This window comes from Saccopteryx leptura, chromosome 3, assembly GCF_036850995.1.
Source record: "Saccopteryx leptura isolate mSacLep1 chromosome 3, mSacLep1_pri_phased_curated, whole genome shotgun sequence".
NCBI classification, from domain to species: Eukaryota; Metazoa; Chordata; class Mammalia; order Chiroptera; family Emballonuridae; genus Saccopteryx; species Saccopteryx leptura.
In genome coordinates, this window is record NC_089505.1 from 286,831,833 (window position 1) to 286,849,825 (window position 17,993).

The 17,993-nt window shown below is 39.6% G+C and overlaps 1 protein-coding gene across 2 annotated transcripts in view; it reads right to left on the minus strand.

Annotated features, from left to right (window-relative positions):
- Positions 1-15,650, minus strand: part of PPP1CB (protein phosphatase 1 catalytic subunit beta) — a 37,939-nt gene extending 22,289 nt beyond the window's left edge. The window contains exons 1-2 of one of the 2 annotated variants that reach the window (XM_066378620.1): positions 15,523-15,650; positions 15,161-15,297 (exon numbers count right to left, since the gene is read on the minus strand). In XM_066378620.1, coding sequence (XP_066234717.1) covers positions 15,161-15,212 — 52 coding nt within the window. In that variant the 5' untranslated portion in view covers positions 15,213-15,297; positions 15,523-15,650. Of the gene's footprint in view, positions 1-15,160; positions 15,368-15,522 lie in introns of those variants that run through there. The other variant, XM_066378619.1, reaches the window with a different exon arrangement.
- Positions 15,651-17,993: the final 2,343 nt, after the last annotated feature.

Consider the following 17,993-nt stretch of genomic DNA (forward strand, 5'->3'; position numbering starts at 1 on the left):
AAATTCAAAACAATATATTAACAAATATGGTTCCCAGTAACTTCTGGGATGGAGTGGGGAGAAATGGTGCACAAGGAGTTCCTTATTTGCTCTATTAAATCACAGAGCTACTCTTATTATAGAAACTCAGAGAGCTTGACTAACTCTCAAACATCAATTACCTACTCCCATGAACACTTGCATTTTTCTAAGACCAAGAAAGACAGAACTTTGTACCTTCCATTAAGTATGGAGAATACTAACTAGCTTAGATTCAATGTCCTGTAATAGGAACAATTCTTAATCTTAGCATTGTTTTAAATGTGGGAAATGATGGTTAAAAATACACTTCCACCATCTGCATAAAATACCAATTTGTTTTAGGTTAAGGGAAAAAAATAAGTATTCTCCTTTAAAGAGTAAGGATTGCTGGTTGCTTTCAAAGAACAAATACCTCAAACTTTTTCCAATTTGTGTGCTTCTATATTAATAAAACACTGCTTAGGTTATCATTATCAAGTTGAGACTAGTGTGGGTCTCTTTGATGTGTCAATTTAAAGTGTCTCTATTACAACAATGAATATTTTATCTCATATTTGTTTTAATTTCTCTGTAAGTTATATGTCTATTCAATTCTAACCTCCCAACTGAGCAATTTAGGTTACACTCAAGTGAACTTTGATCAATATTTTTACAGAGCTAAAAATGCTTCAACTCTAAGTCATGTCAATCCATAGAAACTAAAAATTTGCTAAAACAAAAATATACTACACAAAACGTCTTTAGTTTCTAATTTTGAGATGCGTGTTTTTTTCCCTAATTAATGTTTCTGAAGTTGGGATATATTTTGCCATCAATAATTTCTTACAACTGTAATTGGCAGTGGTACCTAATAGTGCATTTCATAATCAATCACATCTAAGAGTTGATGAAATGCAGTTTAGAGAAGCTAAAGGTTCTTCACAAGAGTATTCCTAAATTGACCACATTTTAGGAATAAATCAGCCAAATGTTTGGGAAAATAAGAGTAGATGGCTCAGGGCAATCCCAACTACTTTTCAATTCTAAAATAGTGCTCCCTTATATACAGAAGTCCCCCCTTATCTGCTGGAGAAATCAAATTATTTTTTATTATTCCACTTTTTCCTCTAGTAGCTTTTTAGTTCCATAGTCTTTTTCTTTTGATTGTTACTCTAAAGATGACCTTTTGACTGATTTACCATTCTCCAGTATTATGTACTACAGTCATCATATATAGTAGTAGTATTGCTTCCACATATTTTAAATCCCCAAAGCCAAAATTATTTTTTAACAGTATTAATTTACATTTATGTGCATTAACCCTTGTTGTCCTTCATTTCTTCCTGCAGTTCTGTGCTTTTATCTGGGATCATTTTCTTTCAACACAACTTACCTCTGCATTTTCCAGCGATGGTCTATTATCAATAAATTTCTTTAAAGTTTAGTTAGTCTTTACTTTGCCTTCACTTGTGAAGGATATGCTCAACTGGATTTAGAATTTGAGGTTAGCATTCTTCTCTTCTTCCCTAGCACTTGAAGAGCTCATTCTACTGATAACTGGCTCCTGCAGTTTCAGGTAGTGTTATCAACCACTCTCTTTTTTTTTTTTTAATTATTTTTATTTATTTATTCATGTTAGAGAAGAGAGAGGAGGGGGGAGGAGCAGGAAGCGTCAACTGCCATATGTGCCTTGACCGGGCAAGCCCAGGGTTTTGAACCGGCGATGTCAGTGTTCCAGGTTGACGCTTGATCCACTGCACCACCACAGGTCAGGCCTCAACCACTCTCTTGAAGATAATAACGTCTTTCCTCAGTCAGCCTTTTTTTTCCTCCAAAAGGATTTTTTTAATTTAGATTTTATTTATTCATTTTTAGATAGGAGAGAGAGAAAAACAGAGAAGAGGGGAAGAGCAGGAAGCATGAAATTCCATATGTACCTTGACCAAAGAAGCCTGGGGTTTTGAACCAGCGACCCCAGCGTTCCAGGTTGATACTTTATCCACTGCGCCACCACAAGCCAGGCTCTCCTCTGGCAGCTTTTAAGATTTTCTTTTCCTTTTGACTTTTAGCAGTTAAAAGTCAAAAAACAAAAGTTGCTTTATTTATATTTCTCCTACTTGGAATCCAGAGAGCTTCTTTAATCCGTGTTTTGGTATCTTCCTCAGTTTTGGAAAACTTAGTCATTTTTCTACCCCTTATCTCCTCTCCTGGGACTTCTATTACACGTTAATAAACTTTTCCATTCTCTCTTATACTTCCTTCCTGTATTTCCTCCTTTCGTCTCTCAGCATTGCATACTTTCTGCAACTTTTTTCTAGTTTACTACTCCTCTCTTTTGCTGTTTCTAATTTGCTAGTAAACATAACTATCAAATTCTAAATTTTAGTGTATATTTTTAGTTGTAGAGTTTCCAGATCTGATAAAATTTTTCATCTTTTCCTCTTTATTTTGGGAACATTAAGTCAGTTATTTTAAAGTCTCTGTGTGAAAACTCCAATAGCTAAATTATCTGGATTTGTTCCTTATTGTCCTTCTTGATTTTTGGTCATTTAATCCTGTTAGCATGTCCTATAGTATTTCACTGAATGAAATATTTGCGGATAAAAACTGTAGTCCAGTTGTTTCCTTTTAGGTAGCAAAGAGAGTGCCAATGAGAACCATATACTCTTCTTTTTTTTTTTTTTTTTCCTTTTTACAGGAACAGAGAGAGAGTCAGAGAGAGGGATAGATAGGGACAGACAGGAATGTAGAGACATGAGAAGCATCAATCATCAGTTTTTCATTGCGACACCTCAGCTGTTCATTGATTGCTTTCTCATATGTGCTCTGACCGTGGGCCTTCAGACCGAGTAACCCCTTGCTCAAGCCAGCGACCTTGGGTTCAAGCTGGCGACCTCAGGGTTTCAAACCTGGGTCCTCCACATCCCAACGCTCTATCCATTGCGCCACCGCCTGGTCAGGCAGAACCATATATTCTTGAGGGGTGGTTTATTTGAGTTTTGCCTTCAATCTGACGGAGTGCATGATGGGGGCTCAATGGAAAACTCAAAAGAGTAATATGGCCCCTCTAACTTGGCAGTTTGAATGTCAACTTCACTCCAGCACTAAGCAGATGGTAGAATCTCTGTTCAGATCTTTAGCCTTGCAGCTATTTGTTTTATTAGAATCTTCTCTTGCACACATGTACCTCAGAAGTCAGTTAATGACATTGGGGGGAAGCTGACTACAGATTTTGAGGTTTTTGCCTCTTTTGGACTTAAATTTCAACTGTTTTAATAGCCCCAGACTTTCACCTCTCCTCTACTCCAGTTAAGACTGGGCCCTTTTGTTTGGTCCATTACCCTATGCTTTTAGGGAAAAAAAGCCAGAGTGACTGATGAGTTCAATGGTGCTTCCCTTCTTTCAAAGATCAAACCCTTAAAACATTTCTGTTGGATGCTGACAATGGAATGGCCACTAAAGTAAAACCAGAAAGGTACACAAACTATTACTGTTGGGTGCATTACGGATGATTACATAAAGAATTCAGAGGAATACTTTGCAAAGGACTAGACACTTTGTGGACTCTAACCTTATAGTTTACCTGACTGAATCAGTCACACAACTTTAGTGGAAGCACCAGTCTCCTGACTCCTGATAACCTACTCTTTCTGCACAATAATGTTTACATCAGAAAAGGGAGAGAACACTAAGATCTGTGAGGGTCACATTTGGCCCCATGACTGTTTTTGTATAACTTGTAAATTAAGAGTTAAATGGTTGGGCCAAAAAAGAACAATAATTCGTGACAATAAAAATTATATGAAATTTAACTTTCGGTGTCCATAAATTAAGTTTTCCTGGAACACAACCACTCATCTTCATTTATGCATTATCTATTATCTACAGGTACTTTCACAATACAATGGCTGAGTGGAGTAGCCCTGACAGAGACCACATGGCACTGTCATAACTTGGTATTGTTTCTCAGGGTACTACAGATTGCAGAGATGAAGTTATAACTCAACAGTGCCTTAAGTGTATTGCTCATTGCTGTATCACAACATTTTATTTCACTTAAATTACCATTGCATATTCATTATGTTAAAGCAATACAAGTGGAATGTGAATGTCATGCTTTTAAGGCACAGTGGAGAGTTGATAATTTTGTTACTGAATTAGATGGCTTGGCATTGTATTTGACATTATAGCCATGTTAAAAGAATGTATGTTCATCACAACATTCCCAATTCACAAAAAAGTGAATTAAAAACATTTTTAAAAATTTAAGTGGAATCTCATCACAGTAGAATTTCTTCACAAAATAAACATGAGGCTGCAACCAAAGTAAATTTCAAACTGGTTCATGGGTTAGCATAGGGAGAGCCATTTACTAATGGTGAACTAATCAAATCACGCTTGATTGGAAAAGCCAAATGAAGACGTAAAACAATAATCTTAAGACTATTAGCATTTCTGAAAAACAGTTCTTGAAGAGTTAAGGACATTGGGAGCAATATCAATAATCAGTATGAACACTCAACAAATGATTTTGAGTAGTTTTCCTAGGCTCTTGATGAGTTCACAGATATTACCAATACTTAGCTGTTGCTTTTTGAGGATTCAATACTGAATCTGAAGCAACAAGTAGAGTTGGTCTCTATAAATAGCTTGTGTAGAACTACAAACAAGAATATTTTCAAAGAAGCCGAGGGGAAAAAATATACACGGAACAGAAAAAGACTTAGTTGGAATATTTTACAAAACTTGTGAAAATTTAAGGTGTAAAGTCTGTAGCAATTACTCAGCAGAAAAATATTTTAATGTTATGTATTATTGAAATGGTATCAATGGTGAACTTCATTAGCTCTCATGAACTTAATCACTTTCATTTCCATGAATATTTGTCAGAATAAAAGCTGACTATCTTGACGCCTACCACATAGCAGTTTGATGGCTTAGTAGTAGTAAAGTTTTATTGTGATATTTTTAGTTCAGGGCTGATACTGAAATTTTTCTTATAGAGAAGAATCAATCTAAATCACTATAATCAAACCCTGAATAGTTTTATAAATTAGATTTTGCTGCAAACTAAATACTATTTTTTAATGATTCCTAAACTTATAAGGCGAAACAACAACAAACAAACTTACCAAAACATACGCTGTGGTTAAATCATTTAGACAACTAATGACTATTAGATCACAAGCAAATGTCTAGTTACTTTATACACTTCTGGTTCTGTCAAAGTTTAAACAAGTAAGATCTTCATTCCCTAACAGATTTGCATCAGATGTTTTCTAAGCTCATGTGACAGTTCTAACAGCATTCTTCAGACTTCATGCTAGGACAAAATATATCAAAATCTATTTAACTGTTCAGATGAGAAGCTTCAGCCTAACTCTCTCCTGGAACTGAGTAATCTGAAATGTAATGACATGCTAAAAGGCAAGTATCAAGACAGGACTAACAGAATTCTATAAATGCTTCCAAGTGATGATTAAATCACTTAACTAAAATCACATGCTTGCACATGTACCAGTATTTGGCAGTATCCATGTTAAAAGACATCTTCCAAGATAAAATGCATAAAATCTGATTACAAATCAACATTAAGAGATAAACACTTGCAATGAATTTTGATGATATACAACACTAACTGAACCTCAGTTAAGCAAAATGTTACCTACCCACAAAGGATTCCCCTCCTTTCATGATTACAAAAAATAACTCTACTCAATCACTGTATTTCAAACTTCATATTTGTGTAGAAACTTTTTCAATGCAGGCTTGTCTTTTAAGTTACAAATGGTACGTGATATATGTGTCTGTATGAATGTTGTATGCAACTAAATTTTATCTTTCAATAGCCACTTATCTTCTCCAGCAAGTTCTTCTTAATACCTCTTTCTCTAAAACAGAAAAAATGCTGAGGAAAAAAAACAAATTCCATCATCTGTCATGTCTGCTCCATAAAATCTTAAGTAATCTTCACTAATCTTTAATATGTTAATTTCAACTCAGTCTACCTCATCTCTGCCCCCAATAAAGATTCACTCAAGGTTACATACTAATCAATAGCAAAGTTCACTTATTGTAAATTCAGGCTTCCTACATTTCCTAAATTTTTCTGTAAAATGAAATGTCTGTTTCAACAAATGGTGTACCAAAAGTAGGTTACAGTTGTTCATATGGAAAATAATACAATAATAAATAATAATACAAGAATAATCTATAACCAAGATTACTCTACCCATTAAAGCCAAGAGCTTCCCAGACAAGAAAAAGCTAAAAGGAGTTCACCACCACCAAATCAGTATTACATAAAATGTTAACAGGGTCTTCTTTAATAATAATTAAAAAAAGATAAAAAAATATGAATAGAACAGCAATAAGTATATATCTATCAACAATCATAGAAACCTAAAAAAGAAAATAAACATGCAGAAAAATATTAATACAAGAATAAACGTTTGCGTACTCACAAGTATAAACCTACTTTTGCCACACACTGCATTTTGCACAAGTCTACCTTTAAGACACAAAAAAGGAAAAAAATGTATAATTTTTACAATTCACTAAAATGTGGAATTTTAGTTTTAAGTGAAAGAATCAGGCAGTTGCCATAACTTCAATTTACCTTAAGTCTGTCTGATAGGAATAATTAATATACTTTTAGAGCCTCCAGATGGCCTTCAGGATCCCTGTATAATACCCCAAATGTCTATAATATTGTGTATGTACATGAACATACATATTTTTCTGAGCAGACCTATGGCTTTCATAAATTCTCAAAGGGGTCCGTGAATCATCTTTAAAAAAATCAATCCAGGTACACTGGTAAACAGATGAGAAAAGAGTAAGAAAGGAATGTAATAGATATAGGTGAGGGCTATACAATCAGGAGTAGAGGAAGGAATGCCCTAGCAGTGGTCGGCAAATTCATTAGTCAACAGAGCCAAATTGAAATTTCTTTTGAGAGCCAAATTTTTAAAACTTAAACTATGTAAGTAGGTACATTCCTTATTGAGGTAGTGCCCGCACGTGGTATTTTGTGGAAGAGCCACACTCAAGGGGCCAAAGAGCCACATGTGGCTCACGAGCCACAGTTTGCTGACCAGGGCAGAACTATGGTTCTCAAAGTGTGATTCCTTTTTTACCTTGTGGACTGACATCTGTACGGTGTAAAAAGCAATGGTTAAGCATTGGCCAGATAGCTCAGATGGTTGGAGCGTCATCCAGAAGCACAGAGGTTTCCGATTAGATCTCCAGTCAGGGCACACACAGGAACACCTCTGTGCCCCCCCCCCACACACACACACAAAAGACAATGGTTGTTGGTAAAAACTTTTGGCACTTTAGCTCAAACCAAGTCAGTGGCACCTAACTGTACTTCTAGTAGTCACCGATGTGTTGACTGCTATGCACTTACAGTGAAAGACAAAAAAGCCCATTTTCACTTAAGAATGCCTTTGATGAAGCTGTAAAAACAATTTTATTATGTCACCACTAAAGATACATCTTTTTAATACTCCGAATGATGAAAAAGAAAGTATCCATAAAGTATTTCCGCTACATACCAAAGTGCAATGGTTGTCTCCAAGAAAAGCACTCATGTGGCTATTTTAGTTCCAAGCTGATCTAGCAACTTTCTTATCAAAGAACAACATCTTTTTCACTGGAAAGCACAACTGACAAATTATGATTATTCATTCAGATATTTAAACACACTCTTGAAAACCAATAAAGTGTGTCTGTAATTTCAAGGAAAACAATTGACAACATATATTACTAATGATATGTTGCAAGCTTTCAAGAGAAAATTAAAAATTTGCAAACCTTGTATCCAGCACTATGAATAGCTTCTCCATACTTAAAAGTTCTGATAGTATCTTACTGTAATATTAACAAATGTGTCTTTGATACTGTGTAAGGTGTGTCAACATCTTAACATCTGCACAACTCAGCTTAACCAGTATTCTCCAAATGACCAAAGCATGCTACCAAGTCATATGTAAGACCCACTTGAAGCACAAGCTAGATCAATGAATTTTAATGTAAGAGAATAAAAAATTCATTGATATTTTAGATTCAAATTACAACTAACTTAAGAAATTACTACTTGTCAATTTTTGGTATAATATTAAAGAATGCCCATAATTATATATTAGATGTCCTAACAGTTCTTTTATTATGAAAACTTTGATTTCTCTAAATCTTGAACGTAGGAGGCAGGATTAGGGGAAAAGTAAAAATAGTGTTAGACAAGAACACAAAGCTAGAAAATGTTTGGGTTCCAGGGGTCCCCAAACTTTTTACACAGGGGGCCAGTTCACTGTCCCACAGACCGTTGGAGGGCCACCACATACAGTGCTCCTCTTACTGACCACCAATGAAAGAGGTGCCCCTTCCAGAAGTGCAGCAGGGAGCCGGATAAATGGCCTCAGGGGGCCGCATGCGGCCCGCGGGCGGTAGTTTGGGGACACCTGGACCTGTATTTGACTAGTTGGGAACTCTGGTATATTCTGATGAACATTCTGGGGATAAAATCCCTTTATAGTAAAATTAACCACGTCAAAAGCTCCAAATTATAGTGTCAGCACAAATGAAGACCCAAAGGCAATGTTCCCAACTAGATTATGTACATAACACAAACACCTCTCGTCCTTGCACAAATGCAGATAACTGAGGTCAGTGATTTTCAGGAAGGGTAAGTATCCTCTCAAAAACTACTTTGTTGGCCCTGGCCGGTTGGCTCAGTGGTAGAGCGTCGGCCTGGCATGCAGAAGTCCCGGGTTCGAGTCCCGGCCAGGGCACACAGGAGAAGCGCCCATCTGATTCTCCACCCCTCCCCCTCTCCTTCCTCTCTCTCTTCTCCTCCCGCAGCCGAGGCTCCATTGGAGCAAAGATGGCCCGGGCGCTGGGGATGGCTCCTTGGCCTCTGCCCCAGGCACTAGAGTGGCTCTGGTCGCAACAGAGAGACACCCCGGAGGGGCAGAGCGTCGTCCCCTGGTGGGCGTGCCGGGCGGATCCCGGTCGGGCACATGTGGGAGTCTGTCTGACTGTCTCTCCCCGTTTCCAGCTTCAGAAAAATACAAAAAAAAAAAAAAAAAACTACTTTGTTACACATGTGAAGAGTGTAGAGGAAGAATAAAAGTCAAGTGCTACTGCTCTTTTACTATCTTTTCCCCCCACTGTATGACAAGTACCCATGGAGACCAGAAACTTAATTCCTCCATCAAACTAGGAAAGAACTGACTACTGATTATTTATACTTACTTAATCTCAGAATAAGTTTCTGAGCGTTTAGTCTTCTAATTGTGGAATCAAAACTTTATTTTCATTAAAGCATTTTCATTTTATCCAACAAATGGAAAGTCTCTGCTGTATGATATATATCAGGGAATGAGGTGTAAAAAATTTTACATTTCACCTACTAATAACCAAGACTTCAAAAGTAATCCAGTTCAGTCTGGAGGGAAGTTGAAAGGTGTACAAGAAGGAAGTGCTGTGCCATTGATCTCTTTCTCCCATCTTCTCTGATCTTCTCTTTTTCCAGGAAGAGTAAGCCTTGAAATGGCTACTTACTGCTGCTACAGGCGCTGTGATCACTTCCTGAGGGCACAGATTTGTATCCATGCAAAATGAAATCCTAAAAGATTCAACTGGGAATCTCTATCCACCACATCACTGCTAAGCCTACTGACACAACTCATTTTTCTTCTCATACCGTATGGCATGACTTCCAGGATAACCTTTGTTTCAACAACAGTTAATAACATTTTAGTTATTATTCCTACATTATTTTACCTCCGTTATTTAAGAACGCTCGCCACTGGAATGGATAATGTGGAGAATTAGATGTGAGAGAAAAAACCTATCAGATAAAATCTTTACTACCTTCCTCACTAATCCTAAATCTTAATATAATCCTGTCTCTAGACTCAAATGCAAATAGATGTCTAAATCCTAATGAATCCTAATCTTGGATTTAGATATTTACCAGGAAAGCTCCAGCTCTCTATTTAAATAAGAAAATAGAAACACTTCTGGGCTCTTCTTCAAACTGCCCAACTTTCCCTTACCAGCTGGAACTAATGGGAAAACAAAGTTAGTTTCTGAATCAGTTAAAAAATGCACCATCTTTATGCTTTCTCTGGCTTCTCATCCAAGAAGCAAGAGAAGAGAGAAGGTATCCCTCAGATGACTTCCCTTGCTTCAACCTGCTCTTTTCTAACAGACCTGGCTTTGGATCTAGACACACTTTCCCTGCAGAAGTTGAGGTTGCCAGGAACAACTTAGCACTTCCTTCAAACTGCCTAATAGACTGTTGGGTCATAATTAAACAATTTAATCATAAAAGAAGCTTTAAACAGTCTGGTAGTTCCTCAAAATGTTAAAGATGGAGTTATCATATGATCCAGCAATTCCACTCCTAGCTATATAGTCAAAGGAACTGAAAACATGCCCATATGAAAACTTGCACACAAATATTCACAATAGCCAAAAAGAGAAAACAACTCAAGTGATGAATGAATGAGTTATTTTTATACAATAAAATATTATTCAGCCATAAAAGAAATGAAAGACTGACATACGCTACATGGGTAAACTTTAAAAATATAATATTAAAGGAATCCAATCTCAAACAACCACATATATGATTTCATTTACATCAAAAATCAATAGGCAAAATCCAGATAAAATAGATTTAGTGGCTGCCTGGAGTTGGGGGAAGGAGGAAGGAGTGGGAAAAAAAAGGGAGTGCTGGCTAATGAGAACAGAATTGTGTTTGAGGATGGTAGCTGTGAAAACATTCTAAAGTTGGCACGCTGAGGGGTGTACACCTCTGTGAATATACTAAAAATCACTGAATTATACACTTCATATAGGTGAACTTTATGGTATGTGAATTGTATCTAAATAAAACTTATTTTTTAAAAAGGGAGTTTTAATGTGGTTTCATTAATCTATTTCATTTTTTTTTCCTTTTTTTGGTGTATTTTTCTGAAGTTGGAAACGGGGAGGCAGTCAGACAGACTCCCGCATGCGCCCGACTGGGATCCACCCGGCACGCCCACCAGGGGGCGACGCTCTGCCAATCTGGGGCGTTACTCTGTTGCAACCAGGGCCATTCTAGCACCTGAGGCAGAGGCCAAAGAGCCATCCTCAGCGCCTGGGGCAACCGTGCTCCAATGGAGCGTTGGCTGCGGGAGGGGAAGAGAGAGACAGAGAGGAAGGAGAGGGAGGAGGGGTGGAGAAGCAGATGGGTGCTTCTCCTGTGTGCCCCAGCTGGGAATCAAACCCGGGACTCCTGCACGCCAGGCAGACGCTCTAACACTGAGCCAACCGGGCCAGGGCTATTTCATTTCTCAAATTCATTCTTTTAACCTTCAAAAGGCTATGTAAGAGGAAAACTTTCTATTTGTTTAGTCTGTCAGTCTAAGTAAATTTTTAATAGTACATGACCCAGAAGAAAGAAAAGGGAGATTGAGCACAGCAGTTCCACAAATTCAGACATCTGATGGATTAAAACAGTGGAAAACAGATTAAAAAGCAAAACAAGAACCACACAGCTAAGGATTTTCATAAAGCTATTGGGCCAAAAATATCAACACAATCATATTCTGCCACAGAAGTGTATACAGGGTTAACAGTCTACATTTCATGTTGTAATATTTAAGCTCAGCTCTGTGGCAAAGAAGGAAAAAATTGTTAAGAAAATCTATCATATAGCAAATAGCTTTAGAAATATTTCTGAAGACATTTCAATGACGTAACACTTAAAAGTTAACCCATAAAGCTATATAAATAATGTAATGATATAAAGTATGTAAACAAAATATATCAAAATTTCAACGAGTTGTCTGAATTGTGGAATTACAGGGGGAGTGTTTTATTTTCATTTATACTTTTTCTGTTTCACAAATTTTCTACAATACTTTTTGTTTTTTTTAGTGAGACACAGAAAGAAAGAGAGCGCGCGCGCCAGGAAGGGAGAGAGATAAGAAGCATCAATTTGTAGTTGCATCACTTTAACTTCATTGATTGCTTCTCATATGTGGGGAGTGGGCGCTCTAGTGGAGCCAGTGACCTTGGATTTGGGTTCATGCCAGTGACCATGTAGATAATCCCACGCTCAAGTCAGTGACTGCACTCAAGCCTGAGCCAGATGAGCCCGCACTCAAGCCAGTGACCTCAAGATCTCGAAACTGGGACCTCAGTGTTCCAGGTTGATGCTTTATCAAACTGCACCACCACCAGTCAGACAATACTTATTTCTATAATCAGAAAAAAAACAAATCCCAGACATGCAGTTTTACACATATATATTCTGTATACAATATATGCTATATAATACACACATGTTCATTATTATCAACTGGTATAGTTGAAATGTTTAAAACATGGGTTTTAAATATTTGGATCAAGTCTGTGCTGGAAACAGAGCTAGTACTATTTTAATTGGTGGAAGTTTTCCATACTTACCCTCTTTCCAAAACATTAGATTCTATTCATCCCATTTTACCTCCTCCAAAATAAACTCAACATTTACAGTTTAAATAAAATTCCTCTGGTGATTCTGCTATACTCCCACCCTAACTCCTTTAGGGACTACGAATAGCAAAGATTTTCTAGGATACACATAAGAACTAGTTTCAATTTAGACAATCAGTTCAATTTAAACAATCAGTCTATAAAGCGCTACAGTGAGCCACAAAAATGTAGTAGCAGGGTCAATACTGGGTGGGGGTAGAGTGGCTTACAGTTCTAAGTGAAACAACTCAAGAAAACATACGAAGAAATATGTACTATCCAAACAATATCAGTATATTGCTTTGCATTGAATAATAAAATTTTTAAGTGTTATAAGCACTTTGTAAATATGGCATCCGGGATTTGCCTACCTAAGAAACAAAAACACAAAACTCATGTAGTTACACTAAAAGTGTTACAGCTGATTAGCAACTTTATATATATATATATAAAAGAATATTATGGAACTCCACTCAACATTTTAAAATGAGATCAAGTCCGGCTGATTCCTACCCCCCACCATGCTGAGAAATTGTACCAAATTTTAACTTGTATGTTCATGTAATACTTAAAAACAAAAAAATCCTAAATAGTTATTCTGCTAGGCAGCTTTTTACAAATTACCATCACTTAAATTTGAGTTAAATTTAACTAGCATGTAACATCACTGAAAAACAAGGCAAACACAAATTTTTTTATTTGAAGACTTAACAATAATTATATATTAGAAAATCCAAGTCTGTTTTGTATGTCTTTTAATGGGTATAGATTTTGGAAGGGGAAAGGAGAGGAGGAGCCTGGAGAATTTAAGAATCTCAGGGAGGCACTGTCAAACTAAATATACTTCCCTGGATTAAGAAGCAAGTAATGAAACTCTTCACTGACCAGTGTGTTGAACATATGAACAGAGAGGAGGCTAAAAAAGCCCCCAAATCACTTGTTTATATTGGAAGCTCCTGGAGTGAAGAGGTTGTGTCTTATCTTTGTAGTCTTGGTAACTAGCACAAAGTAGGTCAATAAAAGTTTACTCATTTAAAAAAGGAAATGTATGGACTAGAACTCTCACCAATAAAAGGAAAAATGATAGTCCCAAACCAGAACCAAACATTTAATTTGAACTCACAAAAACAAATGAAATCACTCACTTAGCCTATCCTCACACATCTTTTTTCCAAAAAATTTTAAAATAGTTTAAAATTTTAAAATAGTTTTATCTCCCTCTTACAACACACAATTACAAAACACATTTTCTTTCAAAGCAAATGTCTCAAACACTCAGCAAGATGTTCACATCTGTTCAAGTCACAGTCTTAAGTAGTGAACACTAGCTGCAGGCACCAGGGGGCCTCCCAAGAATAACTTGGTAGTAAAGGAAAAGGTAAATAAAGAGTTCCCAGTAAAACTTTGCTTTTTATTCAGGCTTAGTCGGCTGGAAGACTTTCACATCTGGAGAAAATAGACTGTAGTTTGTTACAAAACGGGTACACAGAATTGAGGAGATACAGACAATGGTGTTAAAAAAGAAGGAACTAGCGCGCGCCCCCCCCCCCCCCACTCCCGTCATACAATTTCTAGTGATTTTCCAAATGTAAGTACATGTTGCTCCACGGTATCAAACAATACCTTCAGGTAATTTGAAAGCAAATAGTAACAGCTGCCGCATATACAATCCTTCGACGGTTTCTGGCAGAAAAGACTCGATTATTTTTAAAGGCTTAATATTTTTCCTACACATTCTCAAAGCAATTAGTGACGACGCAAATTTTACGGTAAAGGGATTCACTGGGAGAAGACCGCGATTAACTCAGAACAAGATTCTGGCCTCTCCATCGTCACTTTCCCTCAATCCCCCACTCCAACATAAAACTATTCAATAAAAACTGAAGGGTCCAGAAACTTCAAAAGCTGTGAAGACTTGTAAATACCTTTTAAAACACGAGAGTCCGTATAAAAGACCTTTCTAAGTTTGTGCAGAAATTAAATCCTGTTCAAACCTGTTAAATTCTCAAACCTGAAACCTCCAGCAAACGTGTCTACATATTCCATTTTTCTTTCGTACATCTTGGACTCCATCAAAGACTTTTTAAACAAAACGATAAGTGGGAGATAGTCAATTCCCGTTGTTACCCTACTCATTTAATAGAGTTCGTCCTATAGCATCATATAAAAATGCAGAACACATCAAACAACTGTCTCAAGAAGATCTTTATAAAAATTCATTCTCGGAACAAGAATTGGAAGCAGCCAAGGGCACTGCACAAAGAGAACAGAGAAATACCCGTTCTAAGGACACACACTGCACGGGAGCACGCATCCTGGCACCCTCCTTGGGAAGGGTCACCCAGCACCCTTGGGCTCCTCACACACCCCCAGGCCGGCGCGTCGCCGTGCGGGTCCCCGAAGGTCCGCGGGGACACTGCCCGCCAGGCCTGGCCCGGCCACCCGCGGCGACAGCCCCTCTCGCTCAGCTTCAGCCCCGGCCGCGTTCCCGGAGGCCGCTCCCCCCGGCCGACCAGCCTCTCCGCCCCCCTCCTCGGCGGCCGCCTCAGGGCGGGAAAGGGGGACCCCTCGGGCTTCAGGAGCAGAGGGGGAATGTGGACTCAGGGAGGCGCCCCTCTCCGCGGCCGGCGGGTCCCGCACTTACCCTCCAGCAGTCGGGTGATGAGACTGTCCACGTTCAGCTCCCCGTCCGCCATCTTGTCGGCACCAGACGCTCCTTCCCGGCAGCCGGAACAAGGGCTTCTCGGAGGAGGCTGCGGCGACCGCTCAGCGTTCGCTCACCTACAAGTCACGCGGCGTTTCGACCCCGGTTCCAGCTCCCGTTGCCCCCGGGCCCTCCCCCCACCCCCTCCCCACCGAACAGTGGAGCGCACGCACTCGGAGGCACACAAGATAAATAAATAAATAAGTGAGCGGCGCCCCCAAGATACGGGCCGCGTCAGACCCAGCCTCCACCTCGCCCTGCTCCTCCACCGCTTCGGCACCGCCCAACGCCGCAGAGCTCACCAGCGCCGCCGATGGCCCCACCCGCAGCGCCACTCATTCCACACCGCCCGGCCCCGCCACCGCGCCACGCAGCCCCGCGCAGGCGCACGGCGCGCTCTTTCGGGCCTCCCTTCGCCTCTCCGGCCTTTGCGCAATCGCACTGGCCTCGGTTCTCCCGCCGCCACCGCTGCCACCACTGTCACCGCCTTAGCACAATCGCGACGCCCGCTCCGGCCACTCCCACTCCGCGGAACCGCCGAGGCTTGTCTCTGGGCTTGGCTGCGCGTAGGCAGCGCCGACCTGCCGTCTTCCCAGTTCCCTAGGCTCGGACGCTCCGCAGACGTAGTTGTGCCTTTCCCGCCTTGCTTTTCTTTTATTGGCTTCATTCCCTGGTTTTGCTAGTAATTCTTCATGTTTCCGTGAATCGGGAAATACGGACAGCATTACCCGTGTTTGAAACAGCAGCAATAGTGGCAGTTGGAACCACCATAAGGTTCAAGAGTAGGTGGGTATTAGGGAGAGAGAGGGTTCGTTGGGCAGATATTGTGCGGAGCCTCTTGGCCTGAGTGTGAGTAGGGGCGTGTGGGCAGAGTGGAGGTCATCTGTTGAGGAGGCCAGCAGCCTGGAACCATAGACAGGAGAAGGCTGCCAGTGGTGTAGGAGACAGACAGACCAGGCACCGTGGTGGGCAGCAGCCTTATAGATCACCCAAGCCTGGAGACTAGCAGGCTTTGGAGCAGAAAGCTGGCAGGTAGTGGTTCTGATTGCCTGTGGGAAGCTGCCTCCCACTCTTTTTGGACGTGTGGCAAGACTTTGAAAAGTAATCAGGCTAAGATCCTGCTCCTTGTTAGACTAGGATAGTTAACCTACCAGACCAAAAGGCAGACTATTAGCTGGGACTCCCAACTCAGTGGGGCTTTACATAGTGGTGTGCTGTAGCCAACTTATACTGGCTCGTGAGAGCCAATTGTTAAGCTTTAAGGAATTTTGTAAGCCAGTCGTTGAACAGAGCTATTATTTAAAAATTAAATTATATAGCCTTACAAGTAAATTAGACAGTACTAAAAACAAAGGTAATGATTACTCTAAACTCATCACATTCTATTTATGTTACTACATTTTACTATTATGTGTATAGTCTAGAGGTTGTTTACCACTGCTACATCTGCGTAATGGAAATACTATATAAGGATATGCTGCTATGCATCTCTTTTTCAGCTCCGTGTTCAGTGACTATATTGACGATGATGGGAGTTTTTACAAGGAAATTAGCAAGTGCTATGACAATGTAACTTTTTCCATCAGAGAGCTGGTTGTTAAACATTTACCAGCACACCACTGGGCATAGGGAGACTTGGGTCACATATGTCAGTATCCTTGGGTAATCCCAACAAAGGTCTGTGGAGGAAAATTGGACTTCCTAGGCCTGACTGGATGGTTCAGTGGGTTGCACCAATGTTGCTGGTTTCAGTCCCCAGTCAGGGCACATGCAGAAAGCAACCAATGAATGTACAGGTGTGTGGAGCTACGGATCGACATTTCTCTCTCTCTTTCTCTCTTCCTGTTCCACTCTTTCTAAAATCAATAAATACTGGCCTGTGGTGGTGCAGTGGATAAAGCGTTGACCTGCAATGCTAAGGTTGCCGGTTCAAAACCCTGGGCTTGCCTGGTCAAGGCACATACGGGAGTTGATGCTTCCTGTCCTTCCCCTTCTCTCTCTTCTCTCTCTCTCTCTCTCTCTCTCTCTCTCTCTCTCTCTCCCCTCTCTAAAACGATTAAACAAAGATTTAAAAATAATAATAAAATCAATAATTTTTTTAAAAATTGGACTTTGTGATTGCAAGAGGCTTGGGGAATCATGATTTGGTGTCTTAATAAAATCTTGATCTTATTTGTACTTACTAACAGGAAATGCCTGAGACAAATCAGTGCCCTTTAGGTAAAGGTAGAGCAGTGCTCAGAGGAACCCAACCATCATGTACTGAAACAATCCTATGGACTGTCTCAAAGAAGGCACTTTGGAACACAGTGAATAGCAGCTTCATTTCTTTTAGTAAACATGACACAGACTTTAATAAGGATATTTTATATGCCTCTCTGGTCATTGGCCAATATAGTGTGAAAATGAGTAGGTTTAGATAGCAAAATGTGGAGGTTGTGACAGTGATATACAGCTCTTTGCTGCCCAGACTAATCCAAGATAGTTTATAAGTGAATGAATGCTGCCCTTACATAAATGATTTCTCTCAATCAAGTCTTTAATAAGTGTTAAGTGGCAGTAAGTTCTAAATTTTACTAGATATACCTTGAGGGCTGCCATTCTGTATATCAAATGACTTTGGTTTTTGTGGTCAGCTTAATTCAGGGATATTGAGAAGTCAGACAAAGACATGTGCATCAACAGGAGGCCACCCCTCTCAATACAGAGCCAGGCCTGAGTGATATGCCTGGGGAGGGCCAAGGTTTTTCCTTAAATTTAGGTTTGGTTTCAT